At 37.4% G+C, this 27,792-nt stretch overlaps 1 protein-coding gene across 7 annotated transcripts in view; it reads right to left on the bottom strand.

The window, feature by feature from the left end:
- TCF12 (transcription factor 12) overlaps nucleotides 1-27,792 on the bottom strand; it is a 184,538-nt gene that overhangs the window by 93,843 nt on the left and 62,903 nt on the right. For all 7 annotated transcript variants that reach the window (XM_067305579.1, XM_067305582.1, XM_067305580.1 and 4 more), the window contains one exon: nucleotides 22,591-22,693. In XM_067305579.1, the coding sequence (XP_067161680.1) occupies nucleotides 22,591-22,693 (103 nt within the window). The remainder of the gene's footprint in view (nucleotides 1-22,590; nucleotides 22,694-27,792) is intronic.

The raw sequence follows: 27,792 nt of genomic DNA, 5'->3' as shown, positions 1-27,792 counted from the left end.
TCAAATACGCAGGGAATTTCATTAAAAATGTTGAAGATACATCGTGTGTTTCTGTGAGATTGTCTTTCCACAGCTGCAGTGGCAGTAGAAATAAGGGACTTCGTAACAAGAATACAAGCAACATCTTTAACTCCACAGTAAATTCCCACCTGGCTACGGTTATCAGCCACATAGCCTGATACGCAGGGGGAGAAAAAAGAACCCAGAGAAGCTTTTAAAAGCATAAACTGTAGTATGAAAAGCCGAAAGAAAGCCTGTATCTTAAGCTAGCAAAGATTCTCCGTAGGTCAATAGTTAATGCTCCTTTTTCATCCTCCCTTGTAAAAAAACATATTCTTTCTATCTCTTCACCTTCTGAAATTTTAGATGATGGCTAGAGATGCTAAGTTGGGATGTCAACCCGTGAACTCAACAGTGGTAGTGGGGAGACAGGACAGACACGCAGTATCTGTCGTAATCACAACCAGTATCCCTCTTCCCCAACCATGAACCTTGTCCTCTCCATCTGTTCAGGTGTCTACCTCAAAAGCAAAAAAATAAAATAAAAAATAATAAAAAAAAATAATAATAAATACATACCCTCTCTACCTCTTTTGGATAAGGAAGGCCCACTAAAAAAAATTCCAATGCCTCAAAAAGCTGATGCTTTTAACCAGTCTCCAAAACTGATATTTAAAAGATGTCTCCTTTTCAGATACTAAGCCATCCAATTTCGTTTGGAGTATAACTGAATTGCAAGTGTACAGCAATGCTGAAGCCCTCCCATTTAGCTGTATTTGAAATACTAAATATGGATTTTTGACCCTGATCCTTCAAACAGCTACATACGTGCTTAATGGGATTATATGTGCTTAAAGTCCCTCAGATGTAGAAGCATTCGTAAAGTTAGGCCTTACCTTGGACAGGCACAGAGGATTCAGTAGGAAACAACAGATTTACACTGATTTTTGTAACACTCTAAGAATTTGCACAGTTCCCATTACACCAGACAACTGCTGAAGTAAAAAAATTAAACTATTTTAGCAGTATTTTACTTCCTTATATTACAAAAAGCTTACGAAGAAAAAAAAAATTTTTTTTAACTGAGCACTATCAGAGCATTACTAAAACATCAGAACATTAGAGAAGCGGTAATTTTCCTTATAATAAAAAAGTCATTAAGCAAAAACCAGAGATTTGTTTCAAATAGCATTTTCCTCACTATCCTAGAGCACTATTTATTTCTAGAACTAGAGATACACTGGGATATTTTGAAAAGTGAAATCAGCTGAGACATTATTTGAAAAAGCTTATACTCTGTATGTGCATATGTAAATAACATCTTCACCTGTATTTCAGTATCTCTAGAAAAAGTTCTATCACCACTACACGCACAGTTCCACTGAGATTTTTCTTCTCTGAATAAGACCCATTCTTTGTTTACCACTTTTTATTTCTTTTTTTAAAAAGTCTTTTTTTTCCAATTACAGGCAGGAAATAAAAAGAAATGCAACTCTTTTATGTAAAGTAAATCCATCTGGATGTTTGCTGCATCCTATACTATAAACTTGTGATCCCCAACCAGAATGAGTTATAGTGAAGCTGCAGGCAAAATTGTCTCCATATACCACAATCCATTATCCCTGTCAAGTTAATGTTCCATGTTGAGCCATATGGCGTGGGTACACACTCAACAAAGGAAATTCCTTAAACTTGTTATAATCAGCACTTACAGTCATCCAAAAAAACTGACATAAACAGCTTTATTGTGTTTTTGCGCATTTCAGTTGATATCCATGACAAAAAGAGGAAGCTTCAGGAAAAAGAGGGAAGGGGGGAGTAAAGTTGCAGCAATAAAAGGGGGGGAAAGGAGGAGGAAGGGAGAGAGGGAGACTGTACGCTTCATAATTACACAACATCTTCCTTAGCAAGTGATTTTCAATTACAATAAAGCTCAAGCCTCCTGACACTGATAGACTCTGCCAGATTAACAAAAAATTCTACATCAATACCTCATTTTCAATGCAAATAAGAAATCCTATAGTTTCAGAGTGCCTGACTCATATAAATAAGATCCTCAATTAAAAAAAAATTTTTGAATCATTTTTAGTTTTCCTGACTTTGGAGAGAAAATTTGCCTTCAGTTGTTGCATAATTACCAAAAATTTAGTATTGCTTCATTAACAATATGGTAATTTAAGTAAAATATCTTGCTATGCATTAAGTGTAGGTCACAGATGAATTAAGGACTCCCAGAAGCCTCTGCTACCTGGCACAACCCATCACATCAAGCCTAAGTCAAGGTACAAGTAGAGCAGAACTTCATTCCAGCCCCCGCAGTGACAACAATAAAACGCTGAGAAAACACACTATCAAATACTGAACTCAGCATCAATTTCTGTTAATTACAGCCTTGTCAGCAACGTGATTATTCAAACAGCTCATGCAAATGTTAATGAGTCCTTATTTGCATATTTATTTTTTCCTTTGTTGAAATGTCATTGATTATTACATTCTACAATGATGAATGCTGCTGATGATGTGCTCTGATATGTAATTAGTCATTAAGTGGAATGAATAGATCAATTATGAAAAAGGAGTGAGATTAAGAAATATCAAACAAGACCGCCCAATGTAACTATAGAATTTTTTTTAAAGGAACTAAAATAATTTCTTGGCATTTAAAGTGCAACATCAGTAGTTTTCAATAAATAAACTACTACTTTTCTGAGGTTAAATAAGATCTTCCACATGCACTGCTACTTTGGTAATCTAATTACAATAGCAGAGTGCATTTGTAAAACCAGTAAGAGTTCTGCAGAGTAACATGCAGGTTTGGGTCGGGGGGGGGGAGGTTCCCCCCTCCTCTGACACCCCAGTTATGTTAAAACACCGCAGGCATCCTCAAACTGTTCCACACACAACACAAAACATCTGGTCTTGTAACGTACATGAGAACAGTGCTGCAACTTGCAGCCGCCCCACTTTGTTCCAGAGGAGGAGACTTGCGCTGCCTTCTGCGACTGCCTGCTCTAACTACCCAGCGCGCGCTCGCTATTTGCGGACGAAGGGGAAAGGGGAGAGAAGAGGAAGGAAGGAAGGAAGGAAAAAAGCCCCAACAAAACCCACATTACTGCGGAGCAGATGGGAACATTCCACATGACCAAGCCAATCAATCACCTCGGCGGGGCGCAGGTGCAGCACAGCCGCGCAGCAGCCCACCATTTCACAGTCTGTCGGGCACGCACACACGGTCACCAATCAGCGGCCCCCGGGCCGGGGGAGCCTCGCGCCAGCCCGACTGGCCCGCGCCTGATGACTTCATAATCACACATCATCCCGGCCGCTGGAGGGGACGAGCGGCATCCGCGTCACCTGCTCCGCATGCTAATGGCGCGCGGCGCCTGCCTGCCTGCCTGCCTGCCTGCCTGCCGGGGGGGGGGGGGGCGGGGGGGGGCGCCTGCCTGCCGGGGGGGGCGGGGGGGTGGCGCCTGCCCAGCGCAGCTCACGCAACCTGCGGCTAAAAGCTTCTGCCCCAGGAAGGCTGTCCGGCTCGGGCTACGATCGGTGGCAACGGTAGTCATTTTGCCAAAATCGGCTGCGTGCAGGCGCTCGTACCCTGCACAAAGCGACGCTAAACAACAGGAAGGAGGCCGAGATAAAGGGCAAGGCAGGGTGAAAATCAGCTGAAGAACGTGCTTTTGTATTCAGTGATAGGTCAGATAAAATTCTGCAAAAAACAGGGCTGCCATTAATGAAAATCCAACTGAAACTATAAAAAGTTATCTATATGCTTTCCAATACTCTTAATGGAAGAAATGATCTTATTTCTTTTTAGAGTGAGAGTATCTAGCCTCGCAGATTAATTTTAAAACAGGCAGATGAAAAATGTTGCTACCCGAAGTGATCAGACCACACCGAGACTTAAAACAAAGCAGAGTACGAACCATGTTTGACTGGAGTTCGCAAAGAAGGCCAGCTACAAATAGTAACATGTATGTGTGTTAGCGATGACTTCGGAGTACAATAAACACCCAAAGTTACAGAGAAAAGGATATGGGGGCTTTTTGGCCACAGAGTTTATCGCACTATATTATTACTTGAGCTTTAGAAAGATATTCAGGAAACAAATATGACAATAAGTGTGTCTTCTCTTAAAATTTCTTTATGCTTTGAGGCTGAGTCAAATGAGTTGCAGCCAAAATGTGAAAGATCAAACAAATTATTAATATGGCCTGTCATGCTGAGCATTCTGTAAGTGCTCAGGTAGGACTCTATCATTCGATACCAAAGCAAAGAGCTTAGCTCTATTTTTGTTTTTATCATATTCATTATGTGAACTGCAAAGACTTAAATTGTAGTTAAATCATCTAAGACAAGCATCTACTGAGTCATGTAAACTTTTGTGCCTTTTTTTTTTAGTGCTTTTTACACTACAACATAAATTGCCAGGTAATACTTTGCAAGAGGGATTTTGGTAGGTATGGCAGACTAATTGTCATACATAACTGTTGTACCTCCTCTACCACACTGCATATTGCTTTAGGTCAATGGCGATTCCTCCTTTCCTATCCAGGAGATCGCGTAACGGGATTACAGCATACTTAAATTCATTAATAAAAGGGAAAACAATTGATCATTCCCTTGAATTTATCCGGAAATACTGACATGTAGATACCTGAAGCAGAAAGCTTTTTTTTTTTTTTTTTAAATAGTCAGAACCCAGATCCTTTGGTGATTTGTTAGATACTACTACAGGCCCTGTCATCACCTTCCTCCCTCATCTTCCTCCCTTCTCACCCCAAAAATCTCAGAAAAATGCGGGAAAGCATTTGCATTTTACTCTCAATTCAGTAATCTTGGTATGATTCATCTCTTTACAGGGCCCAATCTCAGTCCGGTAATCCAAAAACTCTACAAGACAAAAAGGTGACAGCCTTGCTAGAGTGGGGCACACAAGGGTTAAAGAATGGACACGAATAATATCAAAGGAATATTCACATCCTTTTTCAGAATTATGTTGACCAGCAGCCATTCAGGAAGTGTTCTTCCTCACTGGAATACAAAAATCATTAATCAATAAATCATTAAATTAAGGGCCTGATGACCAGCTCTATTCTGGGCACTTACAGAAGGCTAATTATTATTAGCTTATATAGTAGTATCTAGGGAGCCTACAGTGTTAAGATCAGAATATCTTCTTTAATAAAACAGGTTTTCAATTAAGTTCAGCTTTTATTTTGAAAGCTCTTGAAAAAATGAAAAATGTCATATAATGGATTAGGTACTAATATTAGTTACACTTCATATGCAACATGGGGTAAGCTGATGGGTATGCCACAGACTTGGTATCTCCTCTTCAGAAGCAAAAAACTAAGGAACAGCTGGTGACATTCACAATGGAAAGGACAGGGAATCTGACAGAGAATCTGATTAAATATATATATATATATATATATATATATATATATATATATATCAGTAAAGCTTGCAGTTATCTGTAAACATTAAGCAAGAGGGAGAAGAGGACAGTTAGCACAAGTGCCCAGGCCATTCTGAGCGCTTTTCCCATTTCCCCCATGATAAAATGCTCCCCGAGCGGACCCGAGGAAACACACTAACCGTTCAAGGCTTGTCTTTCATTGCTTCCATGTCTCTGGTAAGAGATATGCCCCAGACAGTAAACATTCTGTGTTTTCTTCTCATTTACTATGGTGGAAAAGGACTGGAGTTTTGCTTGCTTGTGACATAATTATACCAAAAAAGCCAAGACATAGGAAGTGATAGTTCAGCTCAACTCATGGGAACTAGAGCATAAAAAGGAAGGTTTATAGGAGGAACTTCAAAAGGAAGGATATTCCAACCTGGCAAAAGGTGGTACTGCTTGCTAGCAAGGGGATTTCTCTCTTACAAAGTCTACAAAGACAGCATGAAACACACCAGAGAAAAATTTTAGTGAACTTCTGAAAACAACTAAAGAAAAAAAAAATGCATGGCAGAGATAGCAGGGATCTAGCTGTTCAATAAATACAAATCAATCTGCTCGCTATAAGGACATCGAGAGTACCAAAAACCAAATAATCAGATTTCATTCTGGAGTTGTTCCAATTGATGAGGGAGTCGGAAGAAGCAACAGGAATTTTAATGCACAAACAAAACAATACGCAATTCCTGAAGTCTGACCCCACTTTGGAGACTATATTCCTAGAGCAAAGGACTCCAGTGAAGATTTGTTTATACTCTGATTCTTACCTCTAAAAATAGATAGAGGCAAGCTTACAGCAGCAAAACAAGAGAAATAATTCACAAGTATATATCACATCAATAAGTCAAATCTATTTTGTAGGAAGTAGCTTTGATTTATTTACTTAGTAAAAATTAGACAAGCATGACTGTATTTGGGAAAGAGGGAACTACAAGTTCACAAGCGAAACAGTTATTAAAATAACTTGTCATGTAAATGCAACTGTAACTGCATATGACCTTAACATGAAATGGATTTGGATAAGTAGTTCTCATTTACAGTTTCACAAATTTAGCAAAGTCAGTAATTACAATAAACAAAGGTAGAACTTATGCCAGTTGACAACTCAGACTGAAAGGTTTTCCTGATTTCTTCAGTAAAAATGGCCAAATGAGATGCAGTCAATGTAAACGTTCCTACAGTAAGAGCATCTTACTAGATTTGCTAGATATTAAAAAAAGCTTTACAAAAATCATTCATGAATGAAACTAAAACAAAAACCGCTGAAATTATGTATATATTTCCTTTAATAAATGCGTTTTTAAAGTGTTCAAATCCAAAGAAAATCTCTAACACTATTAATAATGTTCTTTAACTATTATAGAAACATACAAAACCAGCTAAATCAAATGCTTCAAAAGTTGAGATACAAGCTACTATTTAACTGGTCCCTTTTATCTAATCGTCTACACGGACATTACTCAGCTACATCCAGGGTCAACAAAAACTATTCAGTCTATGTTTTGCATAACTGGATTCCTTATGATCGGCTGTTAGCATCAAGCTGTCTGATTTCCATTCAAGCTTCACAGCTGGATTCATTATAAAAAAAGAACATTAAACCTTGGGCAGGCATAACTGGCTTTGACTTCAAAACAAGCATTTTTATAACTAATCATGCTATATTTTCAAGTATTAAATTTTCATTTTAATACAATATCTTCATCTTCTTCAATGTGACACAAATTGTACGTATTTAAGAATTTTCAGTAGATGTCAAAGTTGCTTATGTAAAAAAGCTAATAAAAATAACATTTTTAAACAAAAAGCACATTCAAGAAACAGCCTAAAGCTTTATGGTTTATTGGTAAGAGTACCCCATTGCAAAGAAAAGTCAGAATTTCACTGCAGGTTAAATATTTTAATTTTGTAAGAAGTTTCAGTTTTTTGTTTTTTTTTTTGCAGTATTTACAGAGTCGGTACATAAGCGGTTGATTCCTTTGATATTCTCAACAAAAGAAGTATATTTAAATTACAACAGAGATGGTGCCTACACTACTTAGGAGCTTTACTTCTTAAAGGCTGTTCTTGATAATGAAAGTATTTTCTGCAAGATGAGGAGTTATTAAAAAAAGTAAATCAATATCCTCTGGAAAAAACACTGCAGAATGATGTAACAGGAGTCAGTGAAAAAATTCTCAAAATTCTTAAATTCTTAAAAAGATTTTTCTTTCAAAGCTGAAAATAAATGAGCAACTCCTCCAACATTGCTTGCTTAAGCAAAATTTAAAGAGAGGCAACAGAACAGAAGGGAGAAAGGTAGCATAAGTTAGAAAAGGTTGTTCAGCTTTTGCATTTGCACACAGAAAGATAGCCATCTATCTATTAGTAGCTACTTCTCCATCTCCTTTTTAAATCGCTGTAAAAGTCTGGTCATGGCAAGCAGGTGGATTTTTCTTGCGGGGAGGAGGTGGTAGAGATGGGGAAGGGCATCTCTTCCCCCTCAACCTCATGACAACAGACCTTGAGCAGGCTGCAAAGGGAGTCAGAGAGCCGGGTTTCCACTGGTCGCATGAGAAGGCGGTGGAGGGGGGGAGGAAAAAAAAATAGCACTGGAACATATATTGTCAAAAAGACAGTGAAAAGCAAAAAGGAAGGAAGGGCTGGAATATAAATAGAGTAATTGAGGAAAAAACAACAAGAAAATTCAAAACAAAGTTTACTTGCTGCAGATTGTCACTTCCTATGTCTTTTTGCTGACATACTACTTCTGTAAATTTGCAGAAATCAGAAAGATGCATCTTGCCATAACAAAATGGTCATCTCACTGTTCTCCAGCACTGAACTTGCAAATTGAACAAGTAGATATGAATTTAAGTTTTGATTTAAGCTACATGCTATTTAAAAAGCATGAATTGTATTACATGCTAAAAATGTTAAGATACCTTTGCAAAAAGTTCTTCCTAGGATGCCCCTCCATCACCCCTTGAATCAAATGAGTGGAACCCCTGAAGGACACTGCTGACCAGAAAGCTATTCCACTTCTTGAAACTTCAGGTTATATTCACCTCCTGCCACTAATCCTGTCCTAAAGGCCAGCACAACCAAAGAACGTTTTCAACTAGAGAGGCAATCAGGAAAGCTGTGAAGCTAATTAAACACATTGTTTTGTGGGCAAAAAAAAGGGGGGGGGGGTGCAGAGGGGAAGGGGAGAGGAAAGAAAAATAAAGAAACCAGAAAAACCTACTTTGAGACCACCAGTATGTGGCGCTTACAATGACTTTATGTGATTCTTATAATAAACTAAATAAAAAAAATACAGACATAAGTTTAAAATAGTACTGTCTTTTTAAAGACAAACTGATTCTTTTTTTGCCTCGCTTCTGAGTTTGGTCAGCAGTGTCTTCCGCATATGTACTAAAATTACATGATGCCTTTTGTTATTTAAAAGTAGAAATAAAATGTGAACAAGTCTGGGTTTTGTACTTTCAGACCTAAACCGGTCACGCAGCAGTCAGCTCAGATGGCTAGTCTAACAGCCCAGCCTTCGGGAGACAGAGCCACCCCAGAGGCTTTGTGGGCACAAGATCTTTAGGCAAAGTGATTCATCATGTGTGGCAAGATGACTGTGACATCTAAAGATTCTTGCCTTGAGCAGCATGGTACATGCTACAAGGGAACAAACACTCTGAAAAGTGTCCACGGCATATCTCAGCAGCTTTAGCCAAAAGGACATGCTTTAAATAACAAAATACTGGACATTATAAAGTATTTGAGAATTTGCTATTCAGTGGAAAAGTAAGAAGTCCCCCTTCTGCATGTCTGAAGCCATGCTGTTGATCTAAGATCATGTCCTACTAACATTAGTAAGAACTTGTTTATAAAAATAATTTTCTTCCTCACTAATTTCGTGTTCAAACATTCTTCCAGAGTCTGACCAAAGTATGTTCCAGCATTTGGCTTACATTCTTTTACTATTACTAAATCATAGCCTTGCAGGATTGTTTAGAAGTTAGCCATCAATTATTTTTCACTTTTAAATTTATTTTCCCAGATTGGCTTTTATTATTCCTTTGTCCATTCACCACAACTTCTAGCTCCTCTGATAGAGGAATAGAGGATGTATTATCACACTTCCATTGCAATGTGGGAACAGTTTTGATCTTACAAATCTAATGGGCAGTCATTTGTCCTTTCAAGGAGAATGGTCATCGTACAACCACAAACCCACAGCACCCTGGTTCAGAACATGCACTTAAAGCCCACTTAGAAGTTACTGGTTTTGAGTGTACAGATGTCTCAGAAAGGAGCCCAAAACATCCATGCCAGAACAGAGCAAAAACCCATCTACCATGGCCTCCCATTGTAGCAGTGGCCATAACAGGTGCGTGGAGAAAGAAGCCTAAGAACCAAAGCAATACCCAGATAAATGCCATGCAATGAGTAACATTACTGCACAGTAATCAGATTTAAAACTTCATTTTCTTTATATTTAAGATGAAGGAAGAAAAAGAAAATATATCTACAAAGGGCAACGCATCTGCACAGAAACACAGAAAGAGACTCGTCTTAAACCAGCCAGAAAAAGAACAAAGACAAGGAAGAAAAAAAGACAGGTAAAGACATGAAAAAATCCCAGTGTGCGCCTGACTGTGAGCCTGAGGGAGCTGCCCAGGTGGAACAGTCCACTGATCCGCACGGGCGGATTCAAGGGACATAAATACAGGTTCAGCTACACAGTAAGACTACAGTACAATTATACTCTATAGGTTTGAGGACAGATGATTCTGTTGGCGGTTTCTGTGTAAATTAAAGGTAGCATTAGTCTCCACTTCTGATGGTTATGACAGTTATTTTCAAAGAAAATAAAATGGACCAGCAGCTCATAATTGTGTTGCAGAAACAAATGAGAAACACTACATAAAAGCACCATCAAAAAAATAAGAGAGATTGAATAGAATGGCAGAGGCAACTTTAAAAATGTAGCTTTCAGTTCAAAGGCTGGCTTAAAATTAACTATCAAGGCAACAATGATGTTTAGAGCACAGGCTAAAAAGAAAAAAAAAGTTACGGGGGCCCCAATAACATTTTCTCCTGATGAATCACTGCCTTTCAATGTGGTGCTTTATTTCACACAGGTTTACTGGCATTTGCTCTATGTTTCTATCATGAAACCAAGCTGTGTCCATGACTGTGGAAAAAACACCCCCCCACACACACACACACACCAGAAACTAGAGGGAGTTACACCAAGCAGTGAAGCTTGTCTCGCTCATATTGCAAAACGTCCTGCTCCAAGCAGCATCAACGCTAAAGATACAGCTGAAAGTCAATATTCTGAGCTCAAGATATTTGTGTTCCACATTTTCCTCTATGTAGGTAAAATGAGATCAATTGATACAGAAGACTTCTGTATTTTAAGGTACTGTTTTGTACATTTTATTCTCTTCTAAATACATTGCTGAAAGCCAGCAGTTTATTGCATGTAAGCCAACCATCCTACATAAAATGGTTACTCATTGAAGAAACACACGGGCTCTCTCCTGCCAACAAATCATATTGCTTTTCCTATTTTGCCACTGAACCTATGAAAACCAGCAGTATTTCTCTTCCTGTGCCCTCTCCTTCTACTCTCCACCCCAAACACTGAAGGGACAGGTTTATACTTGCTTCATTTTACAGCTTTACAAACTTGCTTTCTACCATCTATCTTTTAAAACACATTTCTAGGAAAATACATTTCTAACCTAACAGCTAAGATAATATATATGAAATAAATATACATATATACTGGTTAAAAATACTATAACTGTGCATGCAGCTTAGTGCCAGGTAGCTGTCAAACAAAGGAACAAAATCATACAGTTGTTTGGCACTCAAGGCTGAAATCATTGTGAAACATGCACTGTTTATAAATTGTCATTGATGAATAAAAGCAGCGAACAAAAAAATTAAAGGAAATGCAGCCAAGTACTACAAAGACAAGCCAATCATCACTCCTCCTCTTATCCCTCGCAATGATCAAATATAATAAAATAACCCCCCCAGCCCCTTGTATGCTGGACAAGGTAAAACCGAGCATTGCACGAACTCGTGATTTCAAATTTCAGCTCTCACAGCTCAGACTGACGAACCCAGAGAAGTGATACAGACTCAGATGCCTGAAAAGTAACCGGCATGTGGACTTCCCACCTTTATTATTTATAAAGCAGTACTTAAAACACTAGTAAAACCAGTGACATTTATCTTGAGCTTAAGAACTTCAATCCCAGGAGATGCAAAGAAAAATTCCTTCAGTGATGGTAAAATATATTAAACAGATCTTTCACTCCAGAACATAGAGCTGCAGGGAAAATAAAAAAAGAAGAAATGAAAAGAAAAGAAAAAAGGTCTCACCTATCATTAAGAAGAAAGATTTAATTCACCTCAGGTGAAAGGATGACATTTCTCTAAATAAGACAGAGAGATAAATAAGACAGTTCTACCCTTGAAAATAAGCTAGCACTTGGTGTCTGATCTTAGTTATCTATATCGGTTTAAATATTTTTCAAGTTTGAAGTTGTATAAAAATGCAACAAGACTACCTGGAAATAAAATCTCTAAAATTCAAGAGGAAAACAAAACAAAACTTAAAAATATACAAAAAAAATTCTCATTTCTTGACTGATAGGTAAGATATTAAGGTGCTTTCTGTTGTCCAACAATCACATGAGCCTCTGCAGACTCTTTCAAGTGTTGGAACGACCTGTGGCCAGAACATTCTCTAAAAACTTTCATAAGGCAATGCGATTTTTAAGATAGAACTGTATTCCTTAAATGTGTTTTACCTATGAGGAACTCTGTGGTTTTTTTAATCTCTATTAAAACATGTCAATCAGCCTGTAATTTCTCTGCAAGTACCTCAAGACTCCAAATAAATATCTACATAAACTACATTCTACATGACAGCTTGCAACAGACTGAAGATATACAGAACAATTAAATGATATTATAGGAAAGAACTAAGCCAGACAGAACATGATATAGAAATATTATTTATTGCATCAAAAAAGTGAAGCAAAACTTCACTTTGCTACCATGACGCAAAACTGCAGAACCATCATAAAGAGTGTACAAACACATTCTTGCCAAACTCTTAAAACTTGCTTCAAGCCTAATATGAATTCATTTATGATGCAGTCAAGCACTTAGATATTCAATGCAGGCCCCAGGGATCAGTCTTGAAGTTTACAGCAGTGTTCGAAAGTCACACACTACTCCTGAGACTTCCACTTTCCACATCCCATAACGTAAGAAGAAAAAATTGCAAGATGACTTATTTGTATTGCATTTACTCCTAAAGGGCAAAATCTATTATAGAAGGCCCTATTGCACTGGGAAGCAAGCTAAAATTTTGTTACACTTATTGCAGTCATAGCATTGGCTTTGCACATGGCCTGTACAATCCCAACTCCTTAGATAAGAAATTTGACTAACTATAGAGCAAAATATTTGGGATGTTTGCATGCATGTAGCTAGTCAGCTGCAGGATTTGCCAGGAAAGCGAGAACTCATTTTCCCAGCTTCCTTTAGGACTGGTTAACCACAGCCCAGCAAAACTTTCTTGCTGCCTTTCCAGATCCTGACTAGAGACCTGAGTACTAATCTTTTCTGCATATGCAGTTTGTTTGCCACAGCAATGTAATGTGCAGTTAAAAATTCATAGCTTGAGGACACATTTGGCACTTTCTACACAAATGTCTCAAATTACTTTGCATTTCTATGCTTCATACTAATATGGAGTTTAATAGATTGGAAAAAGCACAAACAAGGTAGCATTGCACTCTTGCTTCAACACTTGACTAAAATATAATTTGTTACTAGATTTTTTTAGATGTTAAGCATCTACTGCACTTATTTGAGCACATCTAAAAAAGCTGGTTTAGAATAACCATTTCTGAGCAAGACTATTTTTCAAGAAGCAGATTAAAAAAAAAAATCTTAACTTCAGCATATATCCATGCCTCTTTTGCAAGTTTAGCAGTCAATCACATTCTACTGGTATAAATCTAAGTTCATTTTGATACACCTTTCACATGCTGTTTACGGACTTTTATATAAAAGCCTTTTAGCACTAGAATTTGATCTTATCAATGTGTACAAGTATCTGAAGGGAAGGTGTAAAGAGGATGGAGCCAGACTCTTCTCAGTGGTGCCCAGAGACAGGACGAGAGGCAACAGGCACAAACCGAAACACAGACAGTTCCGTCTGAACATGAGGAAAAACTTCTTTGCTGTGAGGGTAACAGAGCACTAGAACAGGTTGCCCAGAGAGGTTATAGAGTCTCCTTCCTTGGAGATATTTAAAAGCCATCTGGACGCAATCCTGGGTCGAGGTCACCCTGCTTGAGCAAGGGGGTTGGACTAGATGATCTCCAGAGGTCCCTCCCAACCTCAACCATTCTGCTATTCTGTGAATTTATATATATATAATGTGTACACAGCGTTAGAAGTCTTGACACCTCCATGCACCTAAAAAATAAAGTTACATCTATTATGCATTAGCTTGTTTAATGCAATCTTTTCTGCTTCCCCTTCTGAGGTGTCTGTGTATCTACACAAACTCAAGTTTCCACCTGCAACAAATATTTGACTCAGTAAAACTTAGTCACTAAATAAAACTACTAACAACTTTAAATCATTAAAGCAAATACTAGAATGCTCCAAATCACAAAAGCCACTTGTTTTGGTATGAGTAGTCTAGTTACAAGATTTTGGTTGATCAGTTCAGAATTTAATCAGTGGACACAGACTGCTGAATTTACTAAAAAAGGGGGCCGCTACAGGCTACAGTTACATGAACACAAGAATGAAAAAAATTAATGGAATGAAATAGAGATTAAGTAAATGATTTTTTATGCACCTGCCGATGAACAAACATCTTTATTGCAAAACAAAGACAAGCCATGAAATATTACAAAATTATCTTTTAATCACCAGTGAGCTTTCTCCAGTCTCCTATTTGAGGAGGATAATAGTTATTATGTAGATCCCTAAGCAACTGCCTCATGGGGAAGTTGCATCACCAGAGTGAGAAAGAATCATGCCCTCCTCCCTCGTCCCTAGGAAGGAGCTTGGCGCCTTCAGACAGACTGAAATTTAAAATCCTACAGCTTCACCCAGCTGATCCCACGCACTGAGCACATCTACAAGTGCCCAGGGATGGCAGGAACCGCAGGAGAGAAATATGCCCCTTCAGCATTTCATGCACTGATGAGCCTTGTAACAGATAAACATACCCTATAGCAGCTAAACTGACATGTTGTAACATAGAGGAAACGCAAGATTTAAAAATTTCAGATTACTTTTTAGTCCCCTTTTTAGAGTCTGAGTTACACTGTGAATAAATCAACACTCACTTAAATGTATCAGGCTGCATTAACCAAAATCAACCTTTTCAGTACAAATTTTATCAGAATTAAAATACATCATAAATTTAGAAGCCACAACACTGACTTGCATATTTAAATTCCCAGCCTAGCAATTCAGAAGTACTTAGTAAGACAAAAATTCTGGTTTTAGGTGCAAGTGAAGCTTATTTGAAGACAATGACATTTCATCTTCCTCCAACACAGTTAACACAAGGTCACTATAAAAACATTTTTTTCTCCTGTTAGCAGTACAGTAAAGGTAATGCTATTTCCCACTGATAACTAGAACTGCTCTCACGGGACAGGCTATAGATTTGCTGAAGCTCCTGCGGGGCCTGTAAAGGCACCTGTAGCACAGGTAACATCTACTGAAATGATACCACCAGCTTATTCCTGATGCAGCAGTAAATCATATAGCTGGAAGGGTTTTCAAGGACACACTTCACTTTCTTACTTGCCAAGACCAAGTTTTAAAATGACTCCAGCACTGATTTAGAGATTATAAAATCGTCTAAACTTACGCTATATTAACTGTACTCGCTAAGAGTAAATCTCCGAAACACTGGGGCACATTCAGGGCTCGCTGACTGGCGCCGGGGGAGGCGGACAGCTCTGCACCTGCTCACTCCTCCACCTCTGCAGGCTCCAAGCCGGCGCTGAGGGCCGCGAACGGACTGGCCGAGCCCTGCGGGTGCCGGCAGAGCCCACCTGCGCCGCCCCCGAGGTGCGGGAAGCGGCTCGGCGCCTGCCACGGCACAACCTGCAAAGGGCACCGGCCGCACTCACCTCCGTGCAAAGCCTTCAGGTATTACTGCATTTAAAGAAACACTGGGAAAGCTATTTGAGTGAAACATTACTGTAAACAGAAGGGAAAACTAAGCTTAACACACTCTTGTGTACAAAAACCCAAGGGTAAAAATGCCCTGCACTTAGCACTGTCACTAAATGACTGTGTAATTTAATTTCCCAGAAACCCATTAGCTTTCACAAAAGGAAAATGAAGAACAGATGAGAGCAATTCTTTGGTGTGAGCTGAATTTGTTTAATGTAATACCTGGGGGGAAAAAAAGATCTGAAACTGTACCAACAGATACAAAACATTTTAACTCTAAGAAGCTGCAGAGAGGCTGCTCCGAGCTGGCAACAAGCAGAACATCAAACCTGAGGTTTTACACTCAGACTCGCCAGAATCTGCTTCTATCCAGTATTCAACGTACGAGCCCAAACCTAACCAGATTTGAAATAAATCCCAGAACACACACACACTTCTAACATTTAAAAAAATGGGAGGAAAAAGGATCACTTGAACAATTTAGAATATCTTACCTCAAGTTATTTATGGACATTTTAAGTAGTTATATAAGAACCAAATGAAATGTTTAATCTGGGAGAAAGGAAGAATTCACTGAAATTTAACTTAAAACATTACTCTGGGTTTGAAGTTTTCATTACAAACAACAAAATACTTTAAAGTTAACACTAGGGGTTTAACCAATCTATAATACTCTATTAAAATCCTGCCAATCAAGCAAATAAGTAGAATGACATATCATAATTTAAAAGGAAAACTAAATTTAAAAAAGTATTCCATTCATCAGATTCACTATATTTAAAAATTTGGACAAAATGCAATTTTTCAAAAACCTAAGTATATCTAAAACAACAAAATTTGAGGCTTTACTGGGATGAAGCAATGGCAGTGTTTACTCTGGAAAAAGTAGCTGTGATATATTACAGAGATGAATCAGTACAAAAATAAACTTGCAAATTTTTTTTTTTTACAATTTTACTACTTCTAAAGAAACTGAGGATACATAAGTTATGAAGGCAAACATTTTCAGTCATGATATTTTAAGCATAAATAATCAAAACAATAAGTGATCTAATAAAATGTAAAGGTAGCATTGTGGAACTGCTTCATGCCAGTTACTGTAAAGTGAGGTTCAAGGAAACTTCTCCAACACCATAAGTTTATGCCCGACTGACTTGTGGTGCACTTGTGCCTTAGAGCAAATGACTTGTACTCTTAGTTATTGTAACCATGGATCATCTTGCCATGTTTGCATCTTTCTTATTACAAGAAGTTTTTCCAGCCTCTTAGCCTACAATAATATTTGACAAATAGTTATGCACTGCATGAAGCTTATTAGCTATCCTTTTACAATGTTCTTTCAACTTATTGCCCTATTCTGGTAAAATATGATGAACTGAAGTACTTGTCATAATCTTTATCATGCCTATGTTTTGTAATTCTATTCTTTGAACACTTGCCTCTTTCTTCCTAATGAATTCTCTGAAGGATGCAAAATATTCTGTTCCCACCCTTCTCCAAGTTAATACTGATATAACTGTGTATAAATTATTTCAAATCAATCTCGCCATTATTCACGTCTCTGGAGATCATTTCCATTGTGATGCCTATTTTATTCTGTGTATTAAATTAGTAATGACTAGAGAAGGCAATTCAAGGAAATCTAACTATTATTTTGGACAACTACAAGGTCTGCCAAACTCACTACTTGCATCTGCCCTCTCTCTTCCTAAAATGCAATTAAAACAGGATTCCTGGCAGAAAATATAATGGCATAATTTTTAATGGTTACCATTTTAATAATTATTTACTCTTGCTTGCTTCCTATTATTGCCTTCACCATCATAAAATCATTTGATAAAGGGCTCTCTCTTCGAATTCAAAATTCTTTTCCTGAAGTGATGGGGGGGGGGGGGGAGTGTTTTCTTGAAGATTAGATTCTTAACTAAGAAATAATTTAGATACACAAGTTTTTAATTGTATTTTAAAGTCAGAAAACCTCCTCCTTTAACTGAGAACAACTTTTCCCAAACTATGGTTTAAAAGGCTTACTTCACCCACTCAAAAGCAGTATCAATACTGAAAGACTTGCAGAGATTTTAACTATTTGCCATATTTGCCTCAAAAATACTAATGCTCATCTTTAAAAAGACCTGTCATTCTACCCAAGCCACTGGGTAGAGTGTTTAGCTATAAGCCAAACATTATATTTTACAGTAAAAAACAGAAATAGTAATTTCACTGATTTGAAAGAAACACTGACAGAAGCACAGCCATGCATACAGACCTAAAGAATGAGGCAATCAGAAGTCCATTAAGTGAACTGGAACACTAAAAATCAGAATGCATCCAAAACCAAATACTAATCACTCAAATAAATAATCCACAAAATGAGTCTTTAGTTTCACAGCAACTCAAAAGGCTACCTTTGAGATCTTCATGGATTTTGGCCTCAACCCATCAAGCACCTCTCTACTCCTTCTACCCTTAGCTCTGTAAGGTATTTTCTGCTCAACATATACCTACTAACCACCTGCCACATTGGAACAAGACAGTTAAACACTAATAAATGGTAACATAAAGGGTACACATATAATTCACTTGCAAGCCCTAACTGTATTGCCAGGCCTGATGACAAGCCACCTGAGTGATTCAAGTGCATCAAGTACAATCAACAGTTAGAGGAAGCTGCACTGCAAAACACCCAAATGCATTATTCTATTTCCAATAGATACCACTATGTTTGGTTCTTCCATATACTTATTTTAATCAGGACAAGAATCAGGTTTAGCCTTTATGTTCACAGTACTAAATAGTTATGCTACCAGAAACAAGAAACTATACTTTGGTTAACAATCTGGACCATTTATAGCTTCAGTTACTGTAACAAGCTTCTACTCCCACCCTCACAGGTACTGACTGCTGATTACGTTCATCTTAATTTCCGTTCACTGTCGCCTCCTCCATACACTCCTCTTAATGCTCATAATGGTTATAATTAAATATTATGACTGCACTACCATGAACCAGAAGTGAGCTTGTTAGAGAGAGGAGCACAGCCACCAGGGTCAAGAGGATACTAAACAGGCATGTATGTTATAATGTCAGCAGATGAGACAGAACAAACCAGTAACTGCAACCCTAGAGCTGGATCCACCAGTGCCAGGGAGTAGGTGAGGTCAGGTAAACTGAAGTGATTTAAAATGCTCCACATGTGCCATCCCCACACTTCTAGAGTTTCCAATTATGACAGTTTCCAGTTATCTCTGTTGACAGGTCCTAGGACCCTGTGGCTAGTCCAGGAACACCATCGGCTCTAAAACTGAACCGAATTAAACCAAAAAGCAAGTAGGTTAAAAAAAAAAAAAAGAAAAAGAAAAAGAAAAAGTATACTTGCAAAAATTATCTCTACTTTAAGGGACCATTCTCAGCATGGCAAGCTTATATTCAACGACCATCTTCTCACTGACTATAGACTAATTTTTTTAATGACTTTTTATCATGTGCAAGCCTGGGGAACTGCACAGTATGCAGAAAGTCAACATGGGCAATAGTACCTAACTGCTTGAGTACATCTTTTCTTCCACTTTGTGCCCCCAACCCCACCCCGAGATGAAGTCACCCACTTTGAACTTTCAGAAAGGACCAAAAACCCCTGTAAGTTAGATTCAGGAGTGATGGGTTTCCTTTGTTCCTGCTAAGCAGAAGCAGAATGGCTCAGCAGAACCAAATTCAGGGAACAGGGAAACAGAAGACTTGATACCATACGCTTCTAAGTGTCCCAGCAAAATCTGACCTCTATGTGCAAATGCAGAGTACTGTAAGGCAGCAAAATTACTGAGAAAAAAACTTCATAACCTCAGGAATAGTTTTCTAGAATGTAATTAAAACAGAAGGTGTTGAATAAGCAAAGATTATTAAACCTAAATAGAGCTACATTACAACCAATACATCTTAGACTGATATTGTACACATCCGTATGGATAGTAACAGGTTATGGTGGTGCCAAGAGGATTCAGTGGTTTTACTTAAAATACAAGCAATGGCTTTTCTTTTTTTTATACTAACAAATCAACAGGATAATTCTGGAATTCATTAGTGAAGAACACTAACCAATCCGACATAATAGCTTTACTTCCTCTGCAAAACACTTCAAAAATATCTAAATGAATATGGAAATGCATCTTTCTGTGGCAAATTGTTCATTATTGAATCATTATCAACTCTTGTTAGACAAAATTTCTCTCTTTTGCAACGTACAAGATCATTAAAATATTTGAGAGCTCCATCATGAAAGACAGTGGCACTTTATAATCCACTATCTCTTCAGGCAAATATGCTTACGGCTGAACATAATACACAAAATAACAACATCCCCTTGACACACAATTCTTTCTTTTAATGGTGCTCTTAAGTGTTGACAGCAATGGTGAAATATGCTGTTGCTCTCTCTTTTTTTTTCCCCCCAATAGTTTTTAACTATTTCAGAGATGTATTTCAGTCATGATAACAGGTTGGGAAGGAGCACGTTTCTTAGATCTTCAACATGTAACCCCAGGGGCTCCATCATGCCTGTTAGCCTAGTGAGATATTTCTTATAAGCTCATCAAGTTTATGTTCTCAGGCATCATCCTTTCAGTCCCAGAAGGCTGCGTAACAACTCAATCAATGCATTAAATACTATCAACAGTAACGAATAAAATGGGTGTTTCCTTTCTACTAATGGGAATGTTTATATAATATGATATGAACAAACTCACTGTGCAATTCTTTGTCTAAAAAACCCTAACTTTAAAAGAAATCTTATTTTTCTTTTCACTAATAAAAGACAGAAAATCCCATAAACTCAGACACTGCTACTAGATAGAAAAGTACTTAATGGTTTTATGTAGCTTTTCTTATTCCTCTCTCCAACTTTCATCAACTTAAGATATACTGTAAAAATTCATGATATGCAAGTATGATATATGGAACTGTATTCTATACTGTATGTAGCATGAGCAAAGTGGACATAATTACAGAAAGCTTTCAGTATATATCTCTAAGAAATGTACACCCCAAAACTCTAAAATGATGTTTTTGAAAGTATTCCACCTGTGGTTTTTGGTTTGTCATAACAAAAAATTCTTTGCTGTATATAGAAATGAAGTACTATTACTCTGACAGAAACAAATCTGTAAGAACTGTTAACCATAAAGCATTACAGAAATATTTTATTTCAAGGCTGCTTTGGGCAAATGATTGACACACATTGTTTATGTTCATTAATTCTCTCTACAAAGCAATCTCAATGGAGACTTCTCTGTAAATCTGTACTAATGATGTAATTCTATTACGTTTAAGGGAATCACCTACTAATCTTCAATAAAATTGAAAAACGAAGAAGATACAGTAGCACCAATGATTTTCTTTGTATATAGGGCATATATTGTTTAAAAATTGGATGATTCAAAATAAAAGCATGAGCAAATAATTTGCCCTTCATAATACAAATCACAAATCAAATTTTGCTAATATTTTTGTAAAGTAAAGTCAGTATCAGCTATAAAGCCTACAGCCATTCCATACATGCTACTGATCAAAATACTTGATAGACAGTTTAAATTACTTATATTTTTAGTCTTCTGTATTTAAAAAAAAAGACAACTAATTTGAAATGGTGTTGGAGGGAAGCTCTGCTCTATTGCAGTAATTAAGAGAAACAACACACTACTAACTTCACTGTCTTCAGGTATAAGTATCACTGACCTAGCGACATGTACTCTTTTGTTACACAGACTATAGACACGGTCATTTTGAAATTACATGACCGTATTTCCAGGTTCATATATGAAGATTTAAATGAAATACTGGTTTCAGCACTAGCTACACTTTGTCTGCCTCTATGCCTCAGAGAAAATTAAGTAGTAAACAAAGACCGAGTGAACTATAAAGATTTCCAAAAGAAATTGCAGACCACCAGGATTTGGATTTAGGTAATCCACTTAGATTACCATGGCTATCTCTTAAAAGGACAATACTGAGATCACAAAATAGGTCATGTCTACAAGGAGCAGAATATATAAGTGAAACAATGTCAACTTCCCAATTCAAAGCCATCCCTAAGTTTAAGAAATTAGATAGAAATATGTCCTAAGACCATGTTTTGCCAAACAACAAATATTTTGAAATTAATGTTTTTAGGCCACAAACAGGAGCACAGAGAAGGACAGTTATGGACAATGCCAATACATTAACATGCTTCTAGTAATAGGAGGGTCCAAGCTAAGCCAACAATATCATGCAATTTTTTTTTTGATGTAATTTTCAAAAAGCAGAAAATGTTGGACACCCACAGGCCTAGAAGCAGTGGCAACTTTTGTCTAGAGAAAAAGATAATTGCTTTTACTTCTTACAATGACAACATTCCTGAGATAACAACTATTAAAGAAATAAGAAAATAAAAACAAGCTTGAAAACAGGAGGCAAAACGTTGAATTATTAACTGAAGAAAAGCCTAAAGTAAATTTGTAGTTTGGAGATCCCAAATGTTAGAAAGAGGTTTTTTGTTGTTTTTTTTTTAAGCGGGCAAACTAGAAATTGCTATAGATATCTTCTCAGCAGAAAGTTGAGGAAAAGACAGCTTTGAAAAGCATATAGATTTTTACAAGAGAAATGCAAAATTTTTAGATCAACTTAAGAAAACCTAGGTGGTTCCTTCTTGTAAAAAAGACAAAAAAAACCTAACAAACATGGACAATGGCATTTATGAAGAATTTTACTCAATTGCTCATCATACAAAATTTCAATAGCAAAATCAATGTTGCTATGAGAAACAGGGTAACTTCCAGATGCTTGACATGTCAGGCCTAGACAAGGGGATGAAAAATGTCTCTTTCTGACCAAAGAGGCTTTGAGGGGATACTCGTAAAGAATTACCTACTTACCCATCAGATTTGAGTTCATGAAAGGTGTCGGGGACAATCCTTCATGGGGCCCTAATCGACTGTCATTCAAGTGATCACTGTAATGAGGACTGTCTGCAAAACCCTAGAGAAAAAAGACCAGAGTATTAAACAGATTATTTGGCAGCCCTGCTAATTGAGTGTAATGACACTTTCCTAATTAAATGCGCAGAGTCACAATTGGTCATTCATCACAGAAGTTGGCTTTCAGGTCTATCTTGCAGAAATTGCACTGCCCACATTTTACTTCCTCTCCCCCATCTAAAAACAAGATGCACTTTTTTTTTTCTTTTTTTTTCTTTTTAAATAAGCTGTGTCCTCATAAACAATACTTCTAAAAATTAAACAAAACTGAGATATTTGAACTTTAGTGTTAAGTCAATAACCACTGTCAGAAAAAATTAGTCTGCAGAAGTTGCATCTGAAATTTTTTTCTAAAGCTTCTGTTTGCATTAACAAAACGCAACAGTATAAAGGTCAGAAAGTCACTGACATTAGGAAAAAATACATTAGTGCAAATAAGAAATTCCATTTCTACTTGAAGACCGCTATTAATGTTACAGATTAGTAGGCATTTTGACACTGTCACATTACTGAACAGCATTTAGCTCACTGACAAAATGTTTTACTTCCCACTACTGATTAAGTGAAAAAACAACTTTGCCACCTGATTTTCAAACAAGCATTCAAACTGAAATATTATTTTGCACCCTTTAACAGTGGCATAAGCCAACTTAAGATGCTTGGAATGACTCTTGTGTAGTAAGAAAACACTGGCTTATTGCAAGCTTGCTCTGAAGGCAGACAGATGGAAAACATGCAACAGAAGTCCTAGGATGCACGTATTTCATTAAACCAGTTACTTAAAATCATCTTTTGTACAGTTCAAAATGTTTTCAGCTTTTCTGTAATAAAGGTATGAATATGGTATTTGCCATTCAGACTGATCAGATATTCAGCCATTTACACTTTATCAAAGCATAAGACAGACTTGGCACTCAAAATGGCATCTCCTTTGTAACCAAAGTTTTGAGCAGCGCTGGTAAAACTTAACTTACAATGCCTGATAACTCACTTAAGCCTCTTTAAACTAAAAGCTACAAAGAAACTTAAAGTGGAGCCCCAATTAAGGCCTCCACTTTAAGGGGAAAATTGCTCAGTCTCACAGCTACCAGAAACCACCCCAAATCCCCTAGGACTATAAAATCATCAATCACTGAACATTTATCATTTTTCAGACCGCAGGCTCCATTCAAGACAACATTAATGGGGCTGAAACAGGCCTCACTATCTTTGCAGGCGTGCTGTCAGTTCAACCAAAGGGCTAAATAACTGTCAAATCACCACAACTGCTTAGGGATGCATGTCACAACTCCTTCTGCTTTTCTGCTCTAAAAGTAATCTTCTGGGAGTCCCAGCTCCCCAGTGAACCTTTGGCTCGCTTTACCTACTTCAGAATCAGGGCTGCGCGTGTGACAGGCATCCAGAAACAATCTTAGCGACATTTACAACTTGCTTATGACCACAAGGGTGTCCTCTGCTAACCGCAACCAGCCCCATCTGTCAGACAAGCAGCATGTAGCAGCAGCTGCCGAGGAAATGGAGTGGCTCCTAGCTAAGGTCACCACATGCGGTTTATTTTTATGTTGAAACAAAACAAAAAAAATTAAATCCGCCGAATACAAAAGCAAAAATTTGCACATGAAGGGCCTAAAGAGTAAAGCTGCTAAGGGGTTAGTTTCCTGTTGGGCTCTCTGCTTGTGCTTGTTTTGTTGTTGTTTTTAAAATTTTTTCCCTGAGACAGTACTTCAACTGGATTTTATTTTTAAAAGAAACAAACTAGGAAGGACATTATCAATGAAAAAACAGCACCCATATCTCAGACATTCAGAAAGCAGCGCCTAGACAAGCCCTAGAAACTTACACCATAGAGACCTTGCTTTACAAAATAAATAAAACTACTAAAAATATAACTACAGTAAAAGTCATTTCATATACAGCCACACATCATGAAATGCAATCTACTAGAAGCACAGCATTAATAATGCTCCCTTCCCCACCCACCCCCAAGTTAATACTGTATATTTTTCCCTTCCCTTCACCAACACTGCTGAGGAATTCAGGGATTGGGTGGATAGGTTACACAGAAAGCAATGCTGCCCCTTCTACTGTTTGAATTCCTTCAAGTAATTCTTTACACTGTGGTTTTTTCATGCACTATCTCAGTTTCTCTTCCAGAGTACACTTGTATCTAATTACTGCAGCATCAAAATTATATTTCTATACCACTACACAAATCAACTACTTTACCTGACAAATGCTCTAAGCAGTCTTTCACAACACTAAAAGCCATAAGACATTTGAAAATTTACTATACGAGGAAAAAATGTACTAATGCACAGATAAGCACTCCAGATAGAATTATTTCTATACTTTAACTCAATTCCCAATTGTGCCAGGCATTTTGTTCATTGTCACACAGTACCCAATTCACACTTGAGCAAAGTGTGGCCTCCTCTCACCCTTCATTTATAGATGGACTATGTACAGAGGTCTTAAGTTGGCCACTGTTGACACCACTTATTCAGAGTCTTAGTGATAAGTTATGGATTATCAGCTCAAGCAGTAGAGTTTTCTTTAGCATAAGAAATCCTGGGTTGATTCCCACATATAACACACCCACACTAAATGAATACAAAATAAGTATAAACACACACAATCTTGATTTAACAAACTTTTTTTCCACTTCACAAAAGGAAATTAAGCAAAACTAGAAGAGCTCCAAGGACAATACTTCGAATTACATAGAGTTATTTCAGAGCATGCTTCATATTTAAGCTGTGCTTCAAATAAAGTTGCAAACCTGATGCCATTTCTTCTTTTTGCATCTCTCTTGTTAACTTGCATAATAAATACTATAAAGTTCTGCTGGAAAGAGCTTTAACTGATCATAGATGAAAACTTTATAAGTTTCAAATAACTTCTAAAATAGCTATTGGAAGCTTCTAATAGCATAGTCAAGGCTTAAAAATGTATTTACCAAATATGATAGTGCAAATTGACAACATATGTTAGCTTTTCAAAGGAGAATACAGTAGAGATGGCCTTAAAAAGTCTTTGTCTGCAAGGCAAAGAAAGGACAACGCTTTATTAAAAGGTGTATGCCACCTATACGACTGAGTAACAAAGAGAAAGCTCCATGAAGCTGGCATGTGAGCTAGCCCCTGATGACAACGGGAAAAAAAAGGTGAGGGGGAAGCATACAAACTTCTATCAGAGCCACACTTCAAATTTATATCTTAAAGAATACTCAAGAATACGTACTTTCCAACTGTGAAAGAAGAAAGCCTAGGTTATGGTTCAAGTGCATCCTTTCTTTCTGAGAAAGGAAGGAAATTCCAGTTCACGGCAATCTTGAAAATTATGCACTTGCCTCTGAAAGGGGACTCACTTGACCATAGTGGGATTGATTACAGTCACCGAGCAGAGTGGAACAGAAGCCAACTAGTTATGCCCAAAGTTATTTGCTCTCTTGGGGAGGATTATTTAATGATTTATACTCTGACCTCCCTCTACTTGAATAGGTTGATGATTTCATGTGTAATCATATCATACCCAGGACCACAGGCAGGCTTCCAAAGCCCTTTGGAAGACTGCAGCTTAGCATTACCTGTGAGACAGATTTCACTCAGAAAGGCTGGAAGGAGACACTTTATGCTCAGTACACATCCTTATTTCTACCCACCTTTGTTCCTCAGCCAGCGTACCAATGGGTTAACACACAGAGGGTACAATCTGAGCATTTAGAAAATAACTGGCAAAAAGTTTGCAAAATAGGAGCTACTGGACAAAGTTAGTTTCTGTTCTGTGTGCTCTATTATGAAGGCACTATAGATAGCTCAGGGAGTTGAGGGTTTTTTCTGTTTACAGAATGAAAACTAGTTTCAGCTATGACTGCCTGGATGCAGACTCAAACTACAAACTCAATACCACATTGTTCCAACTTCTTACACAGCTAGTACAAAAACAAACCTGAACATTCTCAAAGACAGACAAAGATTTTTTTTTTTTAATTGTTATAGCCCAATATTAAGTTTAATGGCAGGCTAACTTTTCCACTGCAACAGGCCTCTCCCTGGATTTCAGTCTCATTGCATATTCATGTTCAAAAAGACAAAATCGGATATACCTGCAAACAAAAAGCAACAAGTATTATAAGTTCTTAAGGCCTGGCATGAAATGCAACTGGAAGACTATTACTAATTAGTGCTGCAATTTAACAGTGTAATGTAGGCACTCTCAAGGTTGAATGCTCTAACAGTCTATTTATTTTTCAGACATTTCATTGGATTAGAGTGATGTTCTCTAAAAATTTCAATAAATGGAGTCCATCAATTAAAAGAATCAACAGATGCAACATTTTTCATTCCCTTGCTGCATCTTGTCTAGGTAAGATTCCCCGTGGGTCCAAGTGATTTAAACTTCATATACATCAGGAGGGTTTTCCTGGCACAAGCATGCCATACAGTCAAACCAATAAAAACCTAAAGTTATTCATAGAACCATATATAGTAGTATACAGGACAAATAAAAATCATCTTATAGAATTTACTGTTCTAGAAGTCCTGAGAGAGGGAACGGAAAACAAACAGGGAAATCACAATCCTTCCTAGCATGTTTATTCTACCAACCAGTAAGGGCAGGCTTGACATGAGTCTATGCCCCATTTTACAAAATAAAACTCTATGTCTTTCAGTGACCATTAAAGTTCTAACATTTAGGTTTAAGTCAATCACAGAACCAATCTGAAAGTTGGCCAAAGAGAGCATGCCCTGGCTCACTGTTCCTATCCCGTTTCATTGCACTATTTCCTGAAACCATGTGGCTATATCCCTTTTTATCCAAACCAGTTACATATTTTGAGTGAACTCCTGTCAATACTATGATTCAACAGAAATTCTGCCATCAGCTTCAATAAGGTCAGTACTTCATGATTCAGATGCAGGTGAAAACTTAATTCAAATTGCTAAAGTATAGGCTAAAATAGATTATTCAGATTCACTTACAGAAGGCAGACTAATAAGTAGCTCAAGTCTGCTTGGAAAAGAAGAATTCAGACACAGAGGGCTCCTGTAGGATCCATCCTCTCCCATTTATTTACACTTCCATAACATAAAACTATTA

This window comes from Apteryx mantelli, chromosome 15 (genome assembly GCF_036417845.1).
Source record: "Apteryx mantelli isolate bAptMan1 chromosome 15, bAptMan1.hap1, whole genome shotgun sequence".
Lineage (NCBI taxonomy): Eukaryota > Metazoa > Chordata > Aves > Apterygiformes > Apterygidae > Apteryx > Apteryx mantelli.
This window is presented reverse-complemented; position numbering and strand designations above follow the sequence as displayed.